General features: G+C 40.7%; 1 protein-coding gene across 3 annotated transcripts in view; it reads right to left on the reverse strand.

The window, feature by feature from the left end:
* Positions 1–581: 581 nt before the first annotated feature.
* cpne4b (copine IVb) overlaps positions 582–19,394 on the reverse strand; it is a 27,943-nt gene continuing 9,130 nt past the window's right edge. For 2 of the 3 annotated variants that reach the window (XM_034704425.1, XM_034704428.1), the window contains exons 3-16: positions 19,273–19,394; positions 15,694–15,765; positions 15,376–15,450; positions 14,739–14,822; positions 14,571–14,660; positions 11,617–11,715; positions 10,693–10,779; positions 9,851–9,910; positions 9,607–9,740; positions 7,001–7,055; positions 6,733–6,784; positions 6,064–6,197; positions 5,411–5,647; positions 582–1,513 (exon numbers count right to left, since the gene is read on the reverse strand). The exon at positions 19,273–19,394 is cut by the window's right edge and continues 58 nt beyond it. In XM_034704425.1, coding sequence (XP_034560316.1) covers positions 1,382–1,513; positions 5,411–5,647; positions 6,064–6,197; positions 6,733–6,784; positions 7,001–7,055; positions 9,607–9,740; positions 9,851–9,910; positions 10,693–10,779; positions 11,617–11,715; positions 14,571–14,660; positions 14,739–14,822; positions 15,376–15,450; positions 15,694–15,765; positions 19,273–19,394 — 1,433 coding nt within the window. In that variant the 3' untranslated portion in view covers positions 582–1,381. Of the gene's footprint in view, positions 1,514–4,703; positions 4,991–5,410; positions 5,648–6,063; positions 6,198–6,732; positions 6,785–7,000; positions 7,056–9,606; positions 9,741–9,850; positions 9,911–10,692; positions 10,780–11,616; positions 11,716–14,570; positions 14,661–14,738; positions 14,823–15,375; positions 15,451–15,693; positions 15,766–19,272 lie in introns of those variants that run through there. The other variant, XM_034704427.1, reaches the window with a different exon arrangement.

The following is a 19,394-nucleotide window of genomic DNA, read 5'->3' on the forward strand; positions in this document are numbered from 1 at the left end:
ACCAGGAGGCTCTTAAAAGTGATTACGGATCTACTTGTCTGAGAATGAGTCACGTAAAGAGAGCACTCTCTGGGCAGCCGAACTTTGGTTAGCCATAATTAACTATATGGAGATTAGGGAATTAATTTATTCCTGCATTTTAATGTCTGTCTTGGGGACATAGACAGAGTGAAAGAGAGCTGTCATGGATGACGATATCTGTGAGCTGACAGTGTTATTTGTGTGTGTGTCAGGGCAGTTTGAAGAATTGAGGTGTTCTGGTTTATTCAATCAAGGCGGACCGTCCTTGAGAGAGACAGAGACAGAGATGGGTGATATTGTTTGTGAATTGATATACTAACATATTCTAACGGCCAGAAGTGCAAGACAGAAGCTCACATTGAAGAGAAAAATGAGAAAAGTTTCCTATATTCAACCTTCCATTGGTCTCAATTCCTGTAACTTTTAATGTAATAGGATTTCCATGTGATGATCAGCTTTGTCCCTAAAAAAGGAGGTGTACCCCTTTTCTGAACACATTTATGTCCCCAGAATATAGTGTAATACCTGTATGCATACAAGTAGAGACCACACAAAAATGATAAAAGCCAAAACATCTTATTTTAATCAACATGCAGATTACAGAAAAAAACAGTTTCCAGCCCACAGATGAGTGTCTACCACACACGCTTTTTCTATCCTCCCAAAACTCTTAACAATATAAGAAGGTTAATAAGAAATTATTACAATTATTCTGTTTTTCATTTCCATTTAGCAAAATCTCAAAGAAATCTGTAGGAAAAGAACCCAAAAAAACACCCAAGACAACCCTGAATGTCACTCAAATGACAGAGATACTTTATTTCATAACTAGCAAGCGGCTACGGGAGATTGGATATTAGCAAGAGCTGAATTATGCATGCATTTATGCAGTATACTAACAGGGGCGCTACCATTCCCATAAATAACATTTGCAATGCTAATTCTAAGCTTTTTACAGCTATGCCATCACATATTTTTGGCTTCTCTACCCCACAAATCTTTACTTGCTAGTTATCTAAATAAGGTAGGAGTGTCATTTCTTTGGGTGGGCTATAGTGGTCTGAGTCTGCATGCTGGTTCAGAAGACTGCTCTTATTTCTATAAACATCTTCAGATATACAGTAGATAGTAATAATTTCCCAGGTGATGCCTTTGTGGCTGAACATGCAATAGTCATCAATGGTTTAGTTCAAATTGTTTCACCAGAACAAGCTAAATCTCTGAGCTAGACTACTTTATGTACGTGTGTTTGTGTGTGCTTGTGCTTTTGCGTGTGTTTATGTATAATACAGTACATAAAGAATATATATATGATATATGTGTGTGTGTGTTGGAGTGTATGTTTGCATGTGTTCCATTGTCAGGGGCTGAAGGTCCTTGAGGACTCAAAGTCCGACATACACTTGGGTTTGATGCCTTTAGCGTTGTAGTAATCCACCACCTGGTTGGGGACTTCTGCCAAAACACTCTTCGCCAGTGCAGCTGGAGAGGCCTGAAACACAGTCACAGACAGATAGACGGACAGACAAGGAGAAAAGAGAAGGAGAGAGGTCACAAACACACACACACACACACACATCATCAGCCATGTGTAGTTCAAGGATGCTTGTATTTACTGTTGAGCTTGATGCTGTCAAAGGTCTGAACCAGTGAGACTGATGTGATCAGACAGGCTCATTTAACAACCCTGCTTTCACCTTTTTGTCCTCTGGTACCATCACTGTTTCCTTCTGTAAATGTACTCAAGGAGGAAGTGCACTAATATCCTTAAAATTTATATGAAAAATAATAAACAAAAGCAGTTTTCAAACAATGCAAACGATCATTTACATTACACACCAACACAGTTTATGTTAACTAAGGGTTAATAATGAAAAGTAGTCCCCTTGAGTTTGGGCTTGTTCACGCTATGGATTGAGACTGAATCTTAATAATGGCAATTATAATTTTGAGGGATTAAGGTCTGAGATACCTGAGGGCTTGGGGCAAAATGTATGAATCAAGTGAATCAATTAACCCTTTCATGCAGTTATTAATCGTGGCCGTTCATTGTGCAGGTCTGAAAACTTGGACCATTCTAGTCTTGCATTGATCTCCAGTTAAAGTACATTATTCAAAATAATCTCTTAATATTCATCATATGTTGATTTATCATGTCATCCAGATTCTATGGGGGTTTGGTCGTGCTGAGAGAGGGTTTTAAGAGGGGGAATTTAGCGAGTAATTCAACATTGTGACAGCTATTTTAGTACTTCTCTGCATCTGTTTAAGACGTTTCTTCTGTCTCTGTGCAATAAATTACAATTGTGAAGACAAACCAAAACCTTTGGATAAGGTAGAGTGCATTTTTTTATAAGTTCTAGTTCAAAACAGGACATTTTTTTTGTTCTTCCATAAAAATGTAAATTGTTCAATCTATTAAAGGACCTGAGGGCTGATGAGGGATTAAGTGGAGTGTGGTTGTATTTTCATTTCTTAGAAATACAGGAGACGTATAGAATATTTAAAGTTTTAAAAACAAGAAAAACATTCCTTTGAATACATGAAGATAAACACTCACTCTCTCACACGCACGCATACACAAACACACACACACACACACGCAAGCACAAGTAATTAAGCAAAAGTCAGTCACTTGTCAGCCAGCACACAAATGCCACGACAGCACACACACTCTCCCAAATCCTCAAAGTCAGAGGGTCTGTCGTACCCCGTCTCACATAATTCCCAGAGACAATGCATCATCAAAGTGCACCCCCCCCTTCTCTCATTTCCGCCCTCCTATCTACCTGTTATCCCCCCACTCTGCCTGTCACACAGCAGCTCCGTCCTGCTAATCCCCTCTGAAAAGAAACGACGGAGCAGAAAATCACCTCTCCACCTCTGTCACACACTCCCCTGCTCCCTTTTGTCTTTAGCTCCGGTCTCCTGTTGACTTCCCTCTCTCAACACCACCACCACAATTCTCCTTCCACTTCCTCTTCTGTTTCCTCCTGATTTATTCCTCCCTTTTCATCTCTAACGCCCTCTCTTTCCATACTTTTTGGTAAGCTATATGTTCAATTTCCTTCCTTCGTCCTCGCCCCTCTCTTCCCGTTCATATGGAATGTAATTGGTTGATTTCTCAACCTGTCACAGACCAAACTCACCATAACAGACTAAGCCAAACACACCCTGTCAAAGCCAAACAAAATGAATGCTGCCAGTGACAGACACTCATAAACACGCACACACGAACACAAACACACAATGAGCAGAGAGCTGATGTGTTTTGACGTGCACGCCAAGTATATTACGCCCACTCACTCAAAACCCATTGCCCCCTTTATACAGAGCTGCATGCCATCCACCCTATACACAAACACACACACACACCCAAACAAGCACATGCACAAGCACATGCACGCACGCACGCACGCACGCACGTACGCACGCACACACGCACACACACACACACACACACACACACACACACACACAGATAGATAGATAAGATAAATAAAGTCACTGTTGAGGTACAACTTTGAAAAGCTCTCTATTTGTCTGCCCAACTGAAAACTTTTAAAGTAATGACAGACACATGAAGCATTATTCACTGTCAGTGTTTGAAAGTTGTAATGAAATGCTTGATCTGACTCTTATCCTTGTTTACTATGAACACACATTTGCACACAATTCCTCGACATGAGTGATGAGCAATTAAAGCCCAGTATCTTTCGAGCATGTTCACTGGGAGCCAGCATTTTGCAGGGCTGTGAGAGCCCTAAAATGGATGTACTTGTTCTGTTTTAGGACTGTAATCCAGCAGCAGATGTCATTTCTCCCATTAGGACGTAAAAGCTAGCAGTAGCAGCAGCTTGTGTTGATGCCCACTTGGCAAAAAAAATGACTCAGTGTGAAATGTATGTTCTGAGTTTTGAGCAAACTAGAAATATGAGTGAGCTGCTTGATTTGTGCTGTTGGGGCAGCCCATAAAAAGTCTTTTGCACTTCACTTCTGTTCAAGCACCTCATGTTTGTTAAGAGGGCATGGGCAACAGCTTAAATGTAGTGAAACAAACACATCATTCAAGGAGAGTGATAAGACTCCTTTCCCACATGCACTTACGCCGGAAAATTTCCCAACATTATCCAGGTGGCATGCATGTGTGAATGCACATCAACAAATATGCTTATCCTGACTTCATCAAGACTTTTTTCCTGCCATCTTTCTAGTACAATATCCACAGAAAGTTGTGCTGAGTGAGCCGGTGTGTTAACACAGCAGGTATTAGTCTGGAACATTCACAGCAAGCAAGTGGAAGGGAGGATGATGTCGTCCATGCAGAGCAGAGTTTTGTTGCTTTATATTTACTGCTCGCCTCAGTTGTCACTATATTGTTGTTTTTTTATTGTTGTGTTTTTAGGAGAATTAAAATACTACCACTTTTTGTTGTGATATAATCAAGGAAGACTCCTCCTCATCCTTCTGCATTCACTCCTATGCACCCACTCACCCACCTAAACCAAGCAGTCTGCATATACCAAGTTCTAAAAGTGCGTGCAATAAAGACAATCTCTGGCTGAGGTGATGCATGAATGATAAGGTTCTGAAAAAAACAGGGGCCTGACTTTTCTGAAATTAGTCAGCTACATAGCAACAAAACGTAATACAAAAATACAAAACAAACAAACAAACAAAAATTCTTATGAATACAGATATTTTATTTTGGGGAAAATCTGTAGTTTCTCATTTCGAATGTTACACTGACTTGATTTGAGTTGAGTTAATTATTTTTTTTTTTATTAGTGTTGTAAGGAACAGAGGCCATGGTTTGTATCCTTATCGTTATGTAGGGACATTGTTTATTTTTAGAGGTTATGGTTCTGTATTTGCTGCAGTTGGCGTGATTCTTGTGTTGATATTGTTTCTGCAGTAGATGTGTGGGTCTGTTATTAGCTGAGCAGAGCTCAACGTGGTAATCTTGCTGCTGTAGATAGAAGAAAAGAAACGTGTTGGCAAAAATGTGAAAACATGTTTGTTGAAAGTACAGAACTTCAGGTGTTGTAAGGCTTGTAGTCCTGGTTTGAAATTTCATATCATGTCATGACCAGCTACTGTTTTCTTCTGCTCTTAAATTGTGCTAACCCAGCTAAAAAGAAAATAGCTCCTCCACAGTTATGCATGCTCTAAAAAAGAATCCATGCAAGGAACAAATTTAGCTGACAAACAGTGCAAAAATGTGTGACAAAACCCCTGCTGTTGCATTCTTGTAAAGAGCCTCATTTGTTTATGTCTTCATGTTGCCTGACTTCCCCAGGGAATAACATTTTTCCCGCTAGGAATGCATTTCTCTAATGCTGTATTATTCCTCCACAAGACTCTATCCCTCCTCCAAAACTGCACCCACGTGTTTGAAGTCCTTGAAGGGGACGAACTGGACGATGTCGCGCAGAACGGGCTCGCCCTTGGGTGAACGAAGAATCCCATCGTCTCCGTCTAATATCTGCATGTCTGTGAAGTCTGCGTTGCCCACACCCACGATGATGACGGACATGGGAAGGTGGGAGGCATGCACGATGGCCTCCCGTGTGTCTGCCATGTCGGTAATGACGCCGTCTGTCAGGATCAGCAGGATGAAGTACTCCTGAGGGGGGAAAAGGGAGGGGAGAGATTTGTTGGTAGGGGAGAGAGAGAATGATGTGGAGACGGGAAGAAGAATTGGTGCAATTTTATGTTTCAAAAGTGGCATCTTGTCAGAGGCTAATTTAAATACGAGTTATTCTAATTCACCAGAGGCCGGAGGGAAGCAGGAGGCATCAGGACACAGAGGAATTTGTGCTTTAAAATTTATGACTGGAATTTAATGAATATCAATCCCTTCCCTCCTTGATTCAATTCCCCTCTTTCTGTGGTGCTCTATTCAATCTTTCACCTCCTCTGATGTCTTATTTTTCTGCTTTTAATTGCTGTTTGTCTTCCCCTTGTCTCCCTGTGTGCTTTACACTAACAGCCACAACAACAGGAACAAAATGCTGCAGACTTTTTCATTCTCCCTCTCACCATGGCCTCTTTGGTGTGCATCTCCTCAGAGGCGGAGGAGGCCACTTTCTGGATGATGGGGGCGATGTTGGTGGGCCCGTACAGCTGGATCTTGGGGAGGCAGTTCTGGTAGGCCTCAACCACGCCTTGAATTCCTAAAACATGAACACAGATGCCGTTTTATTTCTCCGCCTGTCTTTTTATCAAAGTGTTTCGTGCTCTGATCTCATATGGTTGAAGTTTAAATCAGACACTGTGCATGTGACTAAGTGAAACATTCCCTTATAGCACACACAAACTGAAGTCTTCACACACACCTTCACTGCAGGAAGGCAGCTATGTGAAGAGAAGAGCGTACAAGCTCATTTCACACGTACAGATTAGTGTTGTTTTTTCCTCTATCTTCGAGCCTGAAGTACTTGACAAATCTCCCAGCTGTGTGCGTGTGTTTAAGTGTCTGCCTGTGTGTGTTTTGGTATAAGTGAGAGGAAGAAACAGAGAGTGGGGATAGATACAGAGGGAGAAATATGGGACTGACAGCGAAGGGGAGAGATGAGAGCACAGAGCAGTGATACTGGGAGAGTATTTTGGTCCCCCTGTGATGCATGAATGAGAAAGTTTCTGCGAGTCAGTCGAGTGTGTGTGTGTGTGTGTGTGTGTGTGTGTGTGTGTGTGTGTTGGACTGCTCACCAGCACATTCAGGATTGTCCTCATCAAAGTTAACAGCGAAATCGTGGGAAACCTTAATGTGGGGCAGAGAACACAAAGCTGTTAATTTAAAGCAAACACTCAGCACAACATGTTCAGAGAAGTTTACAGGTGGACAGATGCTCTCTTCTTTCATCCTGATCAAAGGCAAGCTGTGCCTGCGAGAGATATTTTAAATCCCAAGTAGCCAGAACTCTCCCCCCTGCTGCTGCAAACACATACACCCGCACACACATCCTGAATATCTTACCTTGAAGTCGGGTGGTATCAGAGCTCCAAAACCAAACGCAGGGAACATTTTATCACTGAGGAAAGAGAGAGACACAGGGTTTGTCCCAAAGGATGCATGTAGGCACAGAGGGAAAGACAAACAACCAAAAAACGTCAGGCTTCATTCACAAACTGTGTGTAAGAAAGTTTACGACCAAACCCTGGATTCATGAATATTTTATGACCTGAATTTGCTGCACTCTGTGAACAAATTTAGAACAGCCTCAGACCCTGTATACGTACAAATAATGAGGACAGAAGTGTATTCGAAAATGGAAACCCACACCTAACATAATGCAAAGTGTTTTTAAAACCCATTCATTTAAAAGGGGTTGAACAGGAAACAAGATTTAAAACTCTTTATTGACTCATGAATTTGTGCGACCAACAGGAACGTGGAGCACATTTATGCACAGTTTTCACGTAAAGGGGCGGAGTTTGAGCCTCCTAGCCAACAGCTATGTGTTCCCGACCGGGAGTCAAGTCAGTCATATCCTTATTTGGGCAAAAACTCGTAATCTTAATACCTTCTGAACTGTCGCGTTAGAAAAAAACTCACCCCCCCTGTACAGTGTGTGCCGATAGAGAAATTAGCTATGTAGGGCCAAGCCTTTTTTTGAGCCAGGCTGTAGACCCGTTTATTAATGCTGCAAAGATCGTCTTTTTCCCATTCATGTCTATGTGGTTTCCGGCGTTTCTGCAGCCAGCCTCAAGCGGATTCTCGATGAATTGCAGTTTATAATACTTCCGCATGGGCTTCATCGTTTGGGCACAACCTGATCACGTCATATCCAATTAAACTATGTAAAGGACTCCAGTACATTTCCCCTCTGCCTGTCGACACTGTGGCAAATACGTTAGTTTCTGTTAGCATTCTAAGTATGTAAACAATGTGACAAAAACCTTTGTACATCTCAGGCTGGTCTTGGGAGTCACAAATTATGACAGCATTTGGGAGCAGTCTGAGGAACTATTGGACCTCAAACATATCTCAACAATTGTATAGGAGCAAGAGGACACAATCCTGTCCGACGATCCAGGCAGGACTGCACACTGACAGGTATGATATCCCAACAGGGTGAGACAAGTCCCTCCAGCTTCATAACAGGGTCTTGCTAACCCTGATGATATTTTAATTTGCATAACTACCCACTCACTATAGATGTATAGTGACTTAAATTGGTTCGCAAACAGGCTGTTTTAGGCAGCTTAGGGGTCTTTAGGATGCACTGGTACATATACAGTAGACTGAGATGTCTGACAGTATGCTAAGCTGATGTGCTTGTGTATTTTAAGCAACACTGATTAAGCAATGTTTGAATATAGTGACACATGCACAATGGATGTGTGAGAGAAACTGAGTTCTGCTATTGCAACCAAGTCAGTTATGACAAAGTTGATTGACAATCCAGCACGTGCTATGTTTTTCAAGTTAAGAGGTCAGCAGTGTAACAACCTGTAGTCTGCTTTGATATTTACAGCGTTAGCATACAGAATAGTTTCAGAGTGTGACTGGGAATACTGTGAAAGCAGACATTTCTTGCATCATGTTTGAGTAAGCATGAGTGTCTATCACACACACTGAGTAGGCCAACATGCTAATCTGATGTGCTCGTGTTTCTAGATTTCCTGCAAGAATTGAATACAGTTAACCATGCACACCTGGAAGTCCCTTTTTATGTGCAGGTGTTCAACATACTGTCTAAATATATTAACTTATTATAAAACAAACAGTTATTGGGTTGTCACTGTTGAAGGTTTTATTTGAATTAAAGCGAAAGATATGTTGAATGCCTTGTGCATGTTGATCACAAAACACTGGATATTGTCTTAATATTTCACAAGAGGATGTTTGTCCAGTGATTGGGGTAGATTTTCATCTACCTGACAGATGATGATGATGTCCCGGTTCTGGTCCTTTTTCCTTCTTTTTCTTTCGGTCTGTTGCTCTATTTCCCCAGAAGCTTCAATCCAAAATCAACGTCTCTTCTATTTTACTTGAATTCTGGCCCGTATATTTCTTGGGTCACAACATCCCTCGCCTTGTTTTTGAAGTCTGAATCTAATTTTTTCTTCAAGAGAAAAAAAAAGTATTTTTTCTTGTTTCCATTTAAGATGCTATTTTGTTCAATTTCTTCAGTCCTGAAATCAATTTGCTTTCTTTGTTTAAGGGGAACATACTTTCTGTTTAGAGAAACTTCAATTCTGTCCATCACACAAATAGGTTATTGCAGTTTCTTCAGAGAGAATATGGAGCTGACAACAGGCACATGGGGGTCAGGTTGGAATGATTATGATTTACGATGGTAGGTAAAAACAAATTTACACTACATGTTCAATAAGCTGAATGTAATTTAACTGTGTTCTTTATTATTGGTAGTAAGAATTTTTATAGGCATAAATTGTTGAATGAGGACTATAGAGAGCTGAAGATTCATGATTGTACATGATAAATCTGTGGTAATCTCTTCATGCAGGACATTTTCTCCCCAGAGGGCGCGCTGGGAGTGCATATGTGTTGGTGTGTGTGTGTGTTTGAAAATGAGTGTGTGCCGGCTAAATGATGATGGATGGTGAGGTTTCTACCTGTCATAGTCTTGGCAGATCTCCCCTACAGCCACCAGTGCTTTCAGATACTCATTGGGCTGGTAAGGGTGGATGTAGTGGAGGGAGCAGCTGTTTCTTGGGTCCCCGTTGGAGGCTGTGAAGTCTATTGCCACCTGGAATGGAAACACGCACACACACGTACAGTCACACTGCAAGAATGGGCATGGACAGACAATGACATGCTGCTGTAAATACTGAGGAGATTATATGTGACAAAACTTACTGTGAACTGGATTTGGCAGCCTCCCATAATGTAATCCAGGAAGGAATACATTTTGATTATCTGTCAGAAGAAATGTTTAAATTTAGTTCTTGGCATTGATTCAAGGTTGGATTTGATAAGAGCCAAATGAGGTGGATGGTGGATGCGCGCTGGGGCTTGAAATTAGTGCTACAATAAATTATCAATCAATTAACATAAAATTAACTGATATCAAGTTTGAAGCATTTTATTTAATATAAAACAAAAAAACCAAAAGAAAATACAAAAGGTCCAACCTTATCAAACATGACTGCAGCTTATCTTTGAGTATTTGCATGTTTGTGTAAGTAAAATTTGAAAGGCAAGATTAGCAGTGGTAGATTAGCAGCAGTATAAGTATTATCTGACAGTTTACAATTAATTGACAGCTTCATTTTACTGGATTTTGTTTTTTTAACAACTATATTTCTGTGAAGCAGCATCGATTGGAAAAAGTCACACCTAAGGTTGCACATTCAACAGGATACACATTCGTTCTAATTGTTTTGTACTGTTAGATTAGTTGACAGTTGTACGAGGTAATGAACCATTAAGTGTATAAATGTGTCAATCAAGGCAGAGAGGTCGGAGAAGAAGACCACAAGCAATCAAATGTCCATGTCGCAATTCATTAAATATAAAAGAAAAATTAATCAAGTTTCAAAGAAAAATGTTAAAAAAAAATGTGTCAGTATTTAAAGAATTTGAAAGATTCCTTAAACATTATTAATGCAGTGAGAAACTCAGAATGTAAACACATACTGAATGTTATCCCATGAGAAAACTCCTGTGAGTCTCAAACATGGCGGGATGTGTTACTTCACCTTGCAGTGGTTGAGAATAATAACCCCTGAGTTTCTGTAATTCTTCTTCTTCATCTGGTATTTAGGGTTGATGCACTCCCACTGAATCTAGGTAAACATACGCACACACAAACACAGATTCATTGTTATGTTGGTGGTGTACTGCATGCTGCTGATCTTCCTCAGAGGTGATGTTAAACTTTTACATTGCTCAAAAATTCAAGTTTGTCCAGCAAGTAATTTCTCCTGTCAAATAAAAAATGCTATTCTCTGAATCAGACGTTTTGGTGTACTGGTTTATCAGCATCATACCAGTGACATTCCCACATTGTTGAATGCACATCATTTAGATGTCCGTCAACAGGGCAAATATATGCGGATGCTGATGTCCTATCGATTGGTGCATCTCTATGATAAACAACCTTAGATTTATGAGGGGGGAGGATTCACTAAAATTGATTGCAGCTACTAATAGCACCAAGACCTGCACATCATTAGCCTCTGTCATCTGCTCCATTTCAAGGTCCAATTCATAAAGCATATCTCACACACATATTTCAGCTCTGTGCAGTTTGCTTTTGTTTTGTGTCTAATTATGGAGATAAGCTGTCAGCATCTCTACTCGTCTAAATACAGAATGATTCATCTTAGAAATTGTGTGGTCAGTATGTGTGTATTGTCGCTCTTCAGGGTAATTACATAACCTGAATTATCCATCTGTAAGATAAAGGTGGACATCGTGTGTATAGATTTTTTTACTGTCATAATTTATTTTGTCCATTTTCATCCTTTTATTGTCATCTGAATTTCTTATATCACTTGATCACTCTTTCAAACGTTCTTCCTATCTTTCTTCTTTTTTTGTGAGCTAGTGTAACAGATGAATTTCTCCTGTAGGGGATCAAAAGAGAATATTTTATCATATTTTTGTGTGTTTGAGCTCACCTGTTTGCCCTCCTGCTCCGCTCTCACCTCCTTAAAGGTGGTCTGAAACTCCCCAATGAAGTCGTGTTTTCCGTTCGAGTCCCAGTCCCAAACTGTGCACTGAATCAGACACGAAGAGAGAGATACACGCATACAAAACAAAAGCGCACACATATTTATTAGGAGCACAGCTGCAACACTGTCACCTATACACACACACTTACACAGGGGCTGGTGGCATGCAGGAAAATGCCATGCTGAATGATTGATAAGGCCGGTGTTAGTAGGGGGGCAATGGAGCAGTGAAATATTAATTTGAGGATGCTGTGAGGGACGTGGCTTAAGAGACAGCTTTATAAGTGTGTGTGTGTGTGTGTGTGTGTGTGTGTGTGTGTGTGTTTGTGTGTGTGTGTGTGTGTGTGTTGAGCTGTAATAATTTATTGCTCTCAAAGGAGCTCGTAGACAAGAAAAACTGCTTCAATCATCAGAGAAAGGTGCGGGTCAGCAGGCCAAGGCTGCGCATGCCATTAAAGACACAATCATGTTATTTCAAAACGTGACGAAAAACATCAATATCCTGAGTCACAGAGTTTGTGCAACCAATAACAGTCAATACAGTCCGTGAACAGTGACACTCATTTACACAGAAAAATGCTTCCATCTTTCATGAAGATTTAATGGTTGTGAATGAGCCAATTTGTGGTTAAGCTTTGTGACCTTCTTGTCTAAGGTCTCTGCAGCGGCGAGTGATCAGAGCCAATCCAACAACCCCTGATTGAAAACAACGACCCACAGTAATCCCCTTATTTCCTGTCCTCTACTTAAACTGCTGAGTGCCTGCACCTGAAGTATGTGTGTCTGCCTTTTTTGTCAGTGTGATCATTTGTTGGGTGGTCTGTGTGTCTTTGTTTTGACAGTAATTTTTGCGTGAGAAGACGAGCGCTCCCTTTTGCAGCTTTTCTTTCCACTTAAAGTTGCCGTGCAATGCGAGACAGACTGATGAAAAAATGAAGAGCTGCCATTCCATTCAGTGCATGTTAACTGTTGGATGGAGAGGGGGAGAGGGATGCCAAACAGAGGGATGGATATAAAAGTGTTGAGGTGAGGAAAGGGGTGAGGAGAAGCACAAAGGAGGAGAAGGACAGACTGCACAGGAGGGTAATACATTTATGCATTGGTCAGTTAAGAGCCGGTGAAAAGGATGCACTGGTCTGAATAGAAATCTCTGCCCTGCCATTTCTCACTCTGATGCTTCAAACAGGTAGCCCTGGAAACCACAGCTGATGGCAAGAATGTGTGTGTGCTGTGTGTGTGTGTGTGTGTGTGTGTGTGTGTGTGTGTGTGTGTGTATGTGAGCCCTTTCTCCTGCTGTCAGGAGCCATGCAGAGTTAAGACGCCTCTGAATATTTAATGCCCATCTCATGTTTATTCATGCAGAAGAATAACTGTTTAGAGCTGATGTGCCACGTGTGCATACACACACTCACAGATCTACCCTGGAAAGTAAAGGTGAGAGTTTAGGACGACCACTGAGCTCTTTCACACCCGTCGGGATCTTTAAATAACACATCAGGAAAGGCAGCACACGACCTGAACTCAACCCATGGCTCAGGGAAGGAAAGTGGACGGAGATGCCTGAGGCTGTTTTCTGACTTATGGCGTGGTTCAATTCAGCTAAACACTTACGGCATGTGGGAGTTTAGCAACACTTAAGTTTTACAAATCGTTACATTAGTATGCTGCACTGGAAGAAATGCTTGCAAAGATGCACCTGCAGGACTTTAGGTGCTGTTTCACCTCTTCCTCTAAATATTAACATGCCTCCCTTGAGGAAACTTATGAGGAAGCTATGTCCAAGGTTTTTGTGCTATTTACTTTATAGCTACATATTTTATTTAAAGTGAAATAAAATCATGTTACTATTATCATAACCTGTAAAACACGGTACCTACAACTGGAGATGTCATGACAGTATTTTCTATCCTTTCCTTACCAATACCTTGACTTGAGTATTGGCAGACACTATTGACTTGACATAAAGATGGACTATGCATCGCCCCCTTAAATTGTATTAAAGTGAAGTGAAAATTACCCCACATGACAGGTGGTGACATTGTAAACTTGTGACATTATTTGGAGCCCAAGTCTGCCCATAAGAGATTGACTTGTGGGACCCCACCATTGATGTCCCACCCTGTGAGCTAACCCTTAATCACATCTAACTTATTGATGAAATAACGAAGACCCTTCAGGTCAGCACATCCTGAAGGATACCATGTAACAGCTTCTTCCATCAGTTTACAGCAGACACTCACAGTTATGAAAGGTTCAGTGACTTGTGTTGGTTATATTTCTTCGCTGCAGGAGCTGTATTGGCCAACAAAGCTGTCAATCATGGCTTATTTACCATTTTTGTGGCATTGAATAACCATAAAAACTACATTTCACATAAAAATGAACATGTGGGGCCAAATCAGCAAGGTGACGACTAACTATAATTACAGAAACTTTTTGAAAATGGATTTGGCATATATTTCTTATATAAGTTTGACACTTGTCCAATCTGTTAACAAGAAGGAGGCAGGCTTTATGACATATATCGCACAGAGACAGCAGGGGTAGCTCCATTTGTTTTGGCTTCACTTTTGGGGAACTGACTGTCATTCATCCTTGAATAAAGTGTAAGGTTGATATGAGTTTTAAAAAATTAAAAATAAATACAAATATTGGTGTAAAACCCTGATTGCTGAAATATTTCCAGCTTTGATCAACATGCTTGCACCATATTGTTGTTGTTCGCTATAACCAGGAGATGACACCTGTAGTTTTTTGGGGGCTTAGTCATTTTGGTATATGATTGGTGCTCTGACTGGCATACTAAAATGATAAGTGATGCTTTGTTTTAGACAGTAACTGAGGCTGATTCATGTTCTAGCGTTGGTACTGACTAACTTAAGTTAAAAATGCAGACTTACCTTTAGCTCCCTGTTCTGGTCCCCACTGCAGAGTGTGTTCAGAGAAACTTTGAAGCCTTTCCAATTTGGGCTCAGGTTGTTCATAACCGTCTATCAGTAAAGAGAACGTTATTTAATAATAACATGCATAAGTAAGATATAATGTGTGTTTTTTGTGAATTTTATTACCTCAGTTCTGTGTACGAGTGACTCAGTCCCGTCATCATTTATTCTGAAAATCTCCAGAAAAGGGTCTGACTTGCTGAAGAAATCCTTCAGAGGGGAAAACAGACATGTGAGAAGTTGCATCAGACCTGCCTCTTATCACCATAAATCATTCACACACTAACAGAATCATCTTTTCACCCTGTTTTCCTCCTCTTTATTTCCCCCCTCTTCCATGCATCCCTTTCCTGTCCTCTTCAATTTACCCACCCCTCCCTTGCTTTCTTCCATCTCTCCCCTAAGGCACAACTTGTTTGGGTTAGTCATCCGTAGCTGTGTGTGTGTGTGTGTGTGTGTGTGTGTGTGTGTGTGTGTGTGTAGAGGCTGAAAATTAATAAAGTTATCTATGTGTGATGAGGGGGGGGGGGGGGGGGGTTATTGGAGGGGAGGGTGGCTACCTATCTCAGCAGACCTTCTCTAATGCCAGATTGTACTCTTGTGTATTATCTGCGAGTTGCTTCATCACCAAATCCCATGGCCCTCCACCCACCCACCATTTTCTACCCACACACACACCTGCCTCATTCCATTCTCTGAATATTAACTCCTCTCATACTTAAAGACAACCCACACAGTCGTTTTAAAAAGCGGACACACGAACCTTGTCGTCTAGCTTACGAGCACTGAAGGAGAGTTCAACGTAATCATCATTACCCGATAACTCCTCTGCTGTCACCTTTAAAGTGGGGGAGAGAAGGGGGAAAAAGAGGAGGTGAAGATAGACAAGAAGAGAAGTAGTACAAGAAGGTGAGTGGAAATGAGATGGAAATGAGGAACTGAGAAGACTGAATAGGCAACATCGTCAAATTAATTATCTTCAGAGTGTTTGAGTGCACGAGGTGGTGCATGCTTGATTTGAGTGATTGTGCGAGCATATGTGTGTAATTGAAGTTGACTGACTTTAGAAACACTGTCGTACCGTTATGGAAGACTTCCCCGCAGTGTTTCCCTGCTTGAGTAAAGCTTTGGTCAGTTTCCTCTGAGAGACGATCTGAAACAAAGAGACACAGCCTGCATAAAATCAGCACAGTGTCTCCCTTCAGACAGCTCGCCCTGTTAGTGTCACCCTGCTGTCACCCAGCACCTTTACTTAATGTTAGCTCGCTGCCTTTTTACACACCCAGTGGACATAAAGCAGCACAGTTGAGTCACCTTTCTCTGTACCTGTCGAATGTAATTTTCTCTGTGGTTGTATCGCTGGTTTGATCTACCGGCTCTTTGACTCTTTTCACCTTTTACTTCTTTGAGCTAGCCAGCTGTGAGCAGAGTAGGGGACGAATTCTAGTCGACATAAGGAAGTAGGTGTGATCCACTGGGTGACTACAACATGAAAAGACAAACACAAACAATACAACTGAACCACATTGGGAGTACAAATCTTGCAATGAGGTGTTGGCTCTAAGTTGTATCAGCAGAACTAGAAATGCCTCCAAATTACAGGAAATCACATGATTATAGTTTGTACTTCCAATTTCCATGAATAAATTATGTGTATAAGCATGTGTGTTATTGAATAGGAGGCAAAGATTCAAGTATGTGTTAAGGATCACTCTTTATTTATATAAAATGCTTCACATATTTTTCATGAAATTTTAAAGATTATTATTCCACAGAAATTAGGAGACATACTTGATTCAAACGTCATGCAAAGCTGCTGTGAGGGACTTTGGTTCCTGTCAATTTGGGCCGGTACATTTTCTCTAAGTTCTGATTTTGTCCAGCATATGTGAAAAAAATCTCATCATGCTTTTTTTCAAACAGCCAGTTCTGCTACTGAGTAAAAATCTTTGCCATTTTAAAGGCAAAAACAAAGACAATCCTTGCAGAGTGCTGTCAATCACTTAATCTGACACCCAGCAGGAGTGGTTACAGGCTTTTAAAGGAACTATATAGCAGTAGTCAGCCTAGTTGCGCATTATCTTGTTTGTTTTTGCTTGTAAAGAAGCATGAATATCAGTTTCAAGCTGTATTCACACACTTACAAAACTCCAGAAAGCCTGTGGACAAAGTGTTACATCTCATCTCTTCGCTGATCCTTTTCCTTAGAGCTGTACTCAAATATGCACAAAACTCCTGAATACTTCCCCGAATTTTCAGGGTGGGCTGCATAAACAGCTGAATATTTTAACCCAACTTAACCCAGATTTTTTTTCCTGACAGACTAGAGGATGTGAAAATGCAGCAAGGTATCTTCCTAGCAAGGATGAATACAAAGAAAGACAGAGATGCCTTTTAAATAAGAGAACATTGAGAACATCTGTATTTATGTAGCATGACAGAAAAGCATGAACGATAGCATATTTATATATTCTTGTTGGAATTCTTGTACTGTACACCTTCTTGTTTGCTGCTGTTACTCTGTGAATTTCCCCGTTGCAGGATGAATAAAGGAGTATCTTATCTTATCTTATCGTATCTTATCTTATCCTATCTTATCTTATCTTATCCTATCTTATCTTATCTTATCTTATCCTTTCTTATCTTATCTTATCCTATCTTATCTTATCTTATCCTATCTTATCTTATCTTATCTGTCTATGTGTACATGGAGTGCTTTTGATGTGATGCCCTGCCTACCATCACTCATCCTTCTCTGTTTGAAATAGCAACTTTTTTGGGGGGGCTCCTGAAAATTTAAGGAGTGTTTAAGTGTAAGAGGCATTTTTATACCTGGCTAAAATCTTCCCCTTAAAGCTTCAAAATCATTTATTATTTTGGCCACTTGGGTGCAGCAGGAGCAAGGTTGTCATCAAATAGCAGACATATTACTTTTTATTTGGTAGGGCTAAATTGTTTGGAAACCGTCACAAGTTTACAAATGCAGCACCTCCGCAGCAACATCAGCATTCATTTGGAGTTTCGCTTTTTATGGCCCCCTAACAAGTGTCCAATATTTATCTCTGCACTTGCCTGAGGTACTAAACCAACTCCTGAGAGATATTTCTGCCTATTTAGCTGCTAAATGCTAAAGTATGTTCAACAGTTATTCAAAATAGTTGGTGGAGAGAGACGTATTGAAGCTCTGCAGGGAGGGAAGTAATTCTCAGTTGCTTTTATTATATATTTTACAATTCATTGGTGATACACAGCCCTTATACTGATAAGAGTTTCTTAAAGCATGTGTTTTGTACAACTGCTTACAAGCTAAGTGTGTCAGAACTGCTGACACAATGCATCTGTGGCATTTCTCCCCTTGGGTACATGTCACAGCAATGACAACACTTCCTTTGGGGGGGTGGGGTTGCCTCTGTACAGGCAAATAGATCATTCATACAGTGATGCAGCAAATGGTATACTACCATCACTGACTGTAATAGGTTCCCAGCACTGATGCTGCCTTTTTCTAAACAAAGCTTCAAACAGGCCACATTATCCAGAATGTTGTTGATGGAATCACATAAAATGTTGGGAGCGCGTTAAACAGTTTCAAAACCTTCCTGACTTCTAAATCCTCCTTTTCTTTGTCAGTTATCTCTGTTTCTGCAAGTGATGTAAATCCACCAGCTTTATGTTGCCGATAGCCTCTCTGACAATGAGAGGTGGACACAAACACTTAAAAACAAGAACAACCTATTGTTCTTTTTATCTTCTCTCTGTGTGCTTCCACTCGGTGTGATTTAGCTGGCAATTTCCTGAAATCAACTCGCCCGACTTGTTAATGAGCACTCACTGCAATTACGATATTCTTTCTAAATGCTTTTTTAAACTTTCTTGAAGCACGTACATAAAACAGATCTTAAAATACAGATTACAACTTCGGCATTAAGAGGGGAAACAGCGCCGTTAAGTGAGAAACAAGGCTGTAGTTATTACCATATGCAAATATGAATGTGCCTCGAAAACATAATTCAACGCAGCCTCTGGACTATTCCAACTAAGGACTCAAGGACAGAGACAGCTCTGTGTAAATGCAGAAAGTGACAATAGGCGACCTCGAGTGAAACAATCACATTAGGATTCCATGCACAGGTAAAGTTTTCCCCTCTAATTTAAAGTTGCTCTCTCACCTTATAATTAAAGCCACATTACCCAATACCTACATTTAATATCCCAGCAGGCTAAATGCACTCTTCAAGGATTTAATAACACAGCCTGCAATTGTTACAGTGAGTGCATGCTGGATGCATGCATAGATCTTGGACATTCAATACATGTTCCACAGCAGTAAAAATAGCTTGTACTGTATGTGATATTGAGGATAAATGCAATTGTACACACTGAGGCACATGAATGCTCTTTTGTCAGGCATCAATCTGTATTAAAATTATCATATCTCTTTCTTTCTCTTTTACTCACTTTAAAACGTTAAATAGATGTACACATATTAACCTGGAACTTCAGGCATCATTTAGTTTGAGCAGTGTCTTCTAGGAAGTCTCCGTTGTTTTAAAAAGGTAAACAGTGAAGACAGACCAAGAGTGCTAGCAAAGAGCTTCACATGCAGCAACCGTTATGATTTGTATAAAGAATGAGGGAGATGACAGTATGTGTCACTGACCTGGCCTAAGGTACACTCCATGGCTCCCAGGAAGTCAGCATCACGAAGGCCATTGTTTCCAGAGCTGATGTCATGCAGTTCAAAGCGGAGCCTCTGAACCTCCTCAAAGTAATAATCCACCA

This window comes from Notolabrus celidotus, chromosome 16 (genome assembly GCF_009762535.1).
Source record: "Notolabrus celidotus isolate fNotCel1 chromosome 16, fNotCel1.pri, whole genome shotgun sequence".
Taxonomy (NCBI): Eukaryota; Metazoa; Chordata; class Actinopteri; order Labriformes; family Labridae; genus Notolabrus; species Notolabrus celidotus.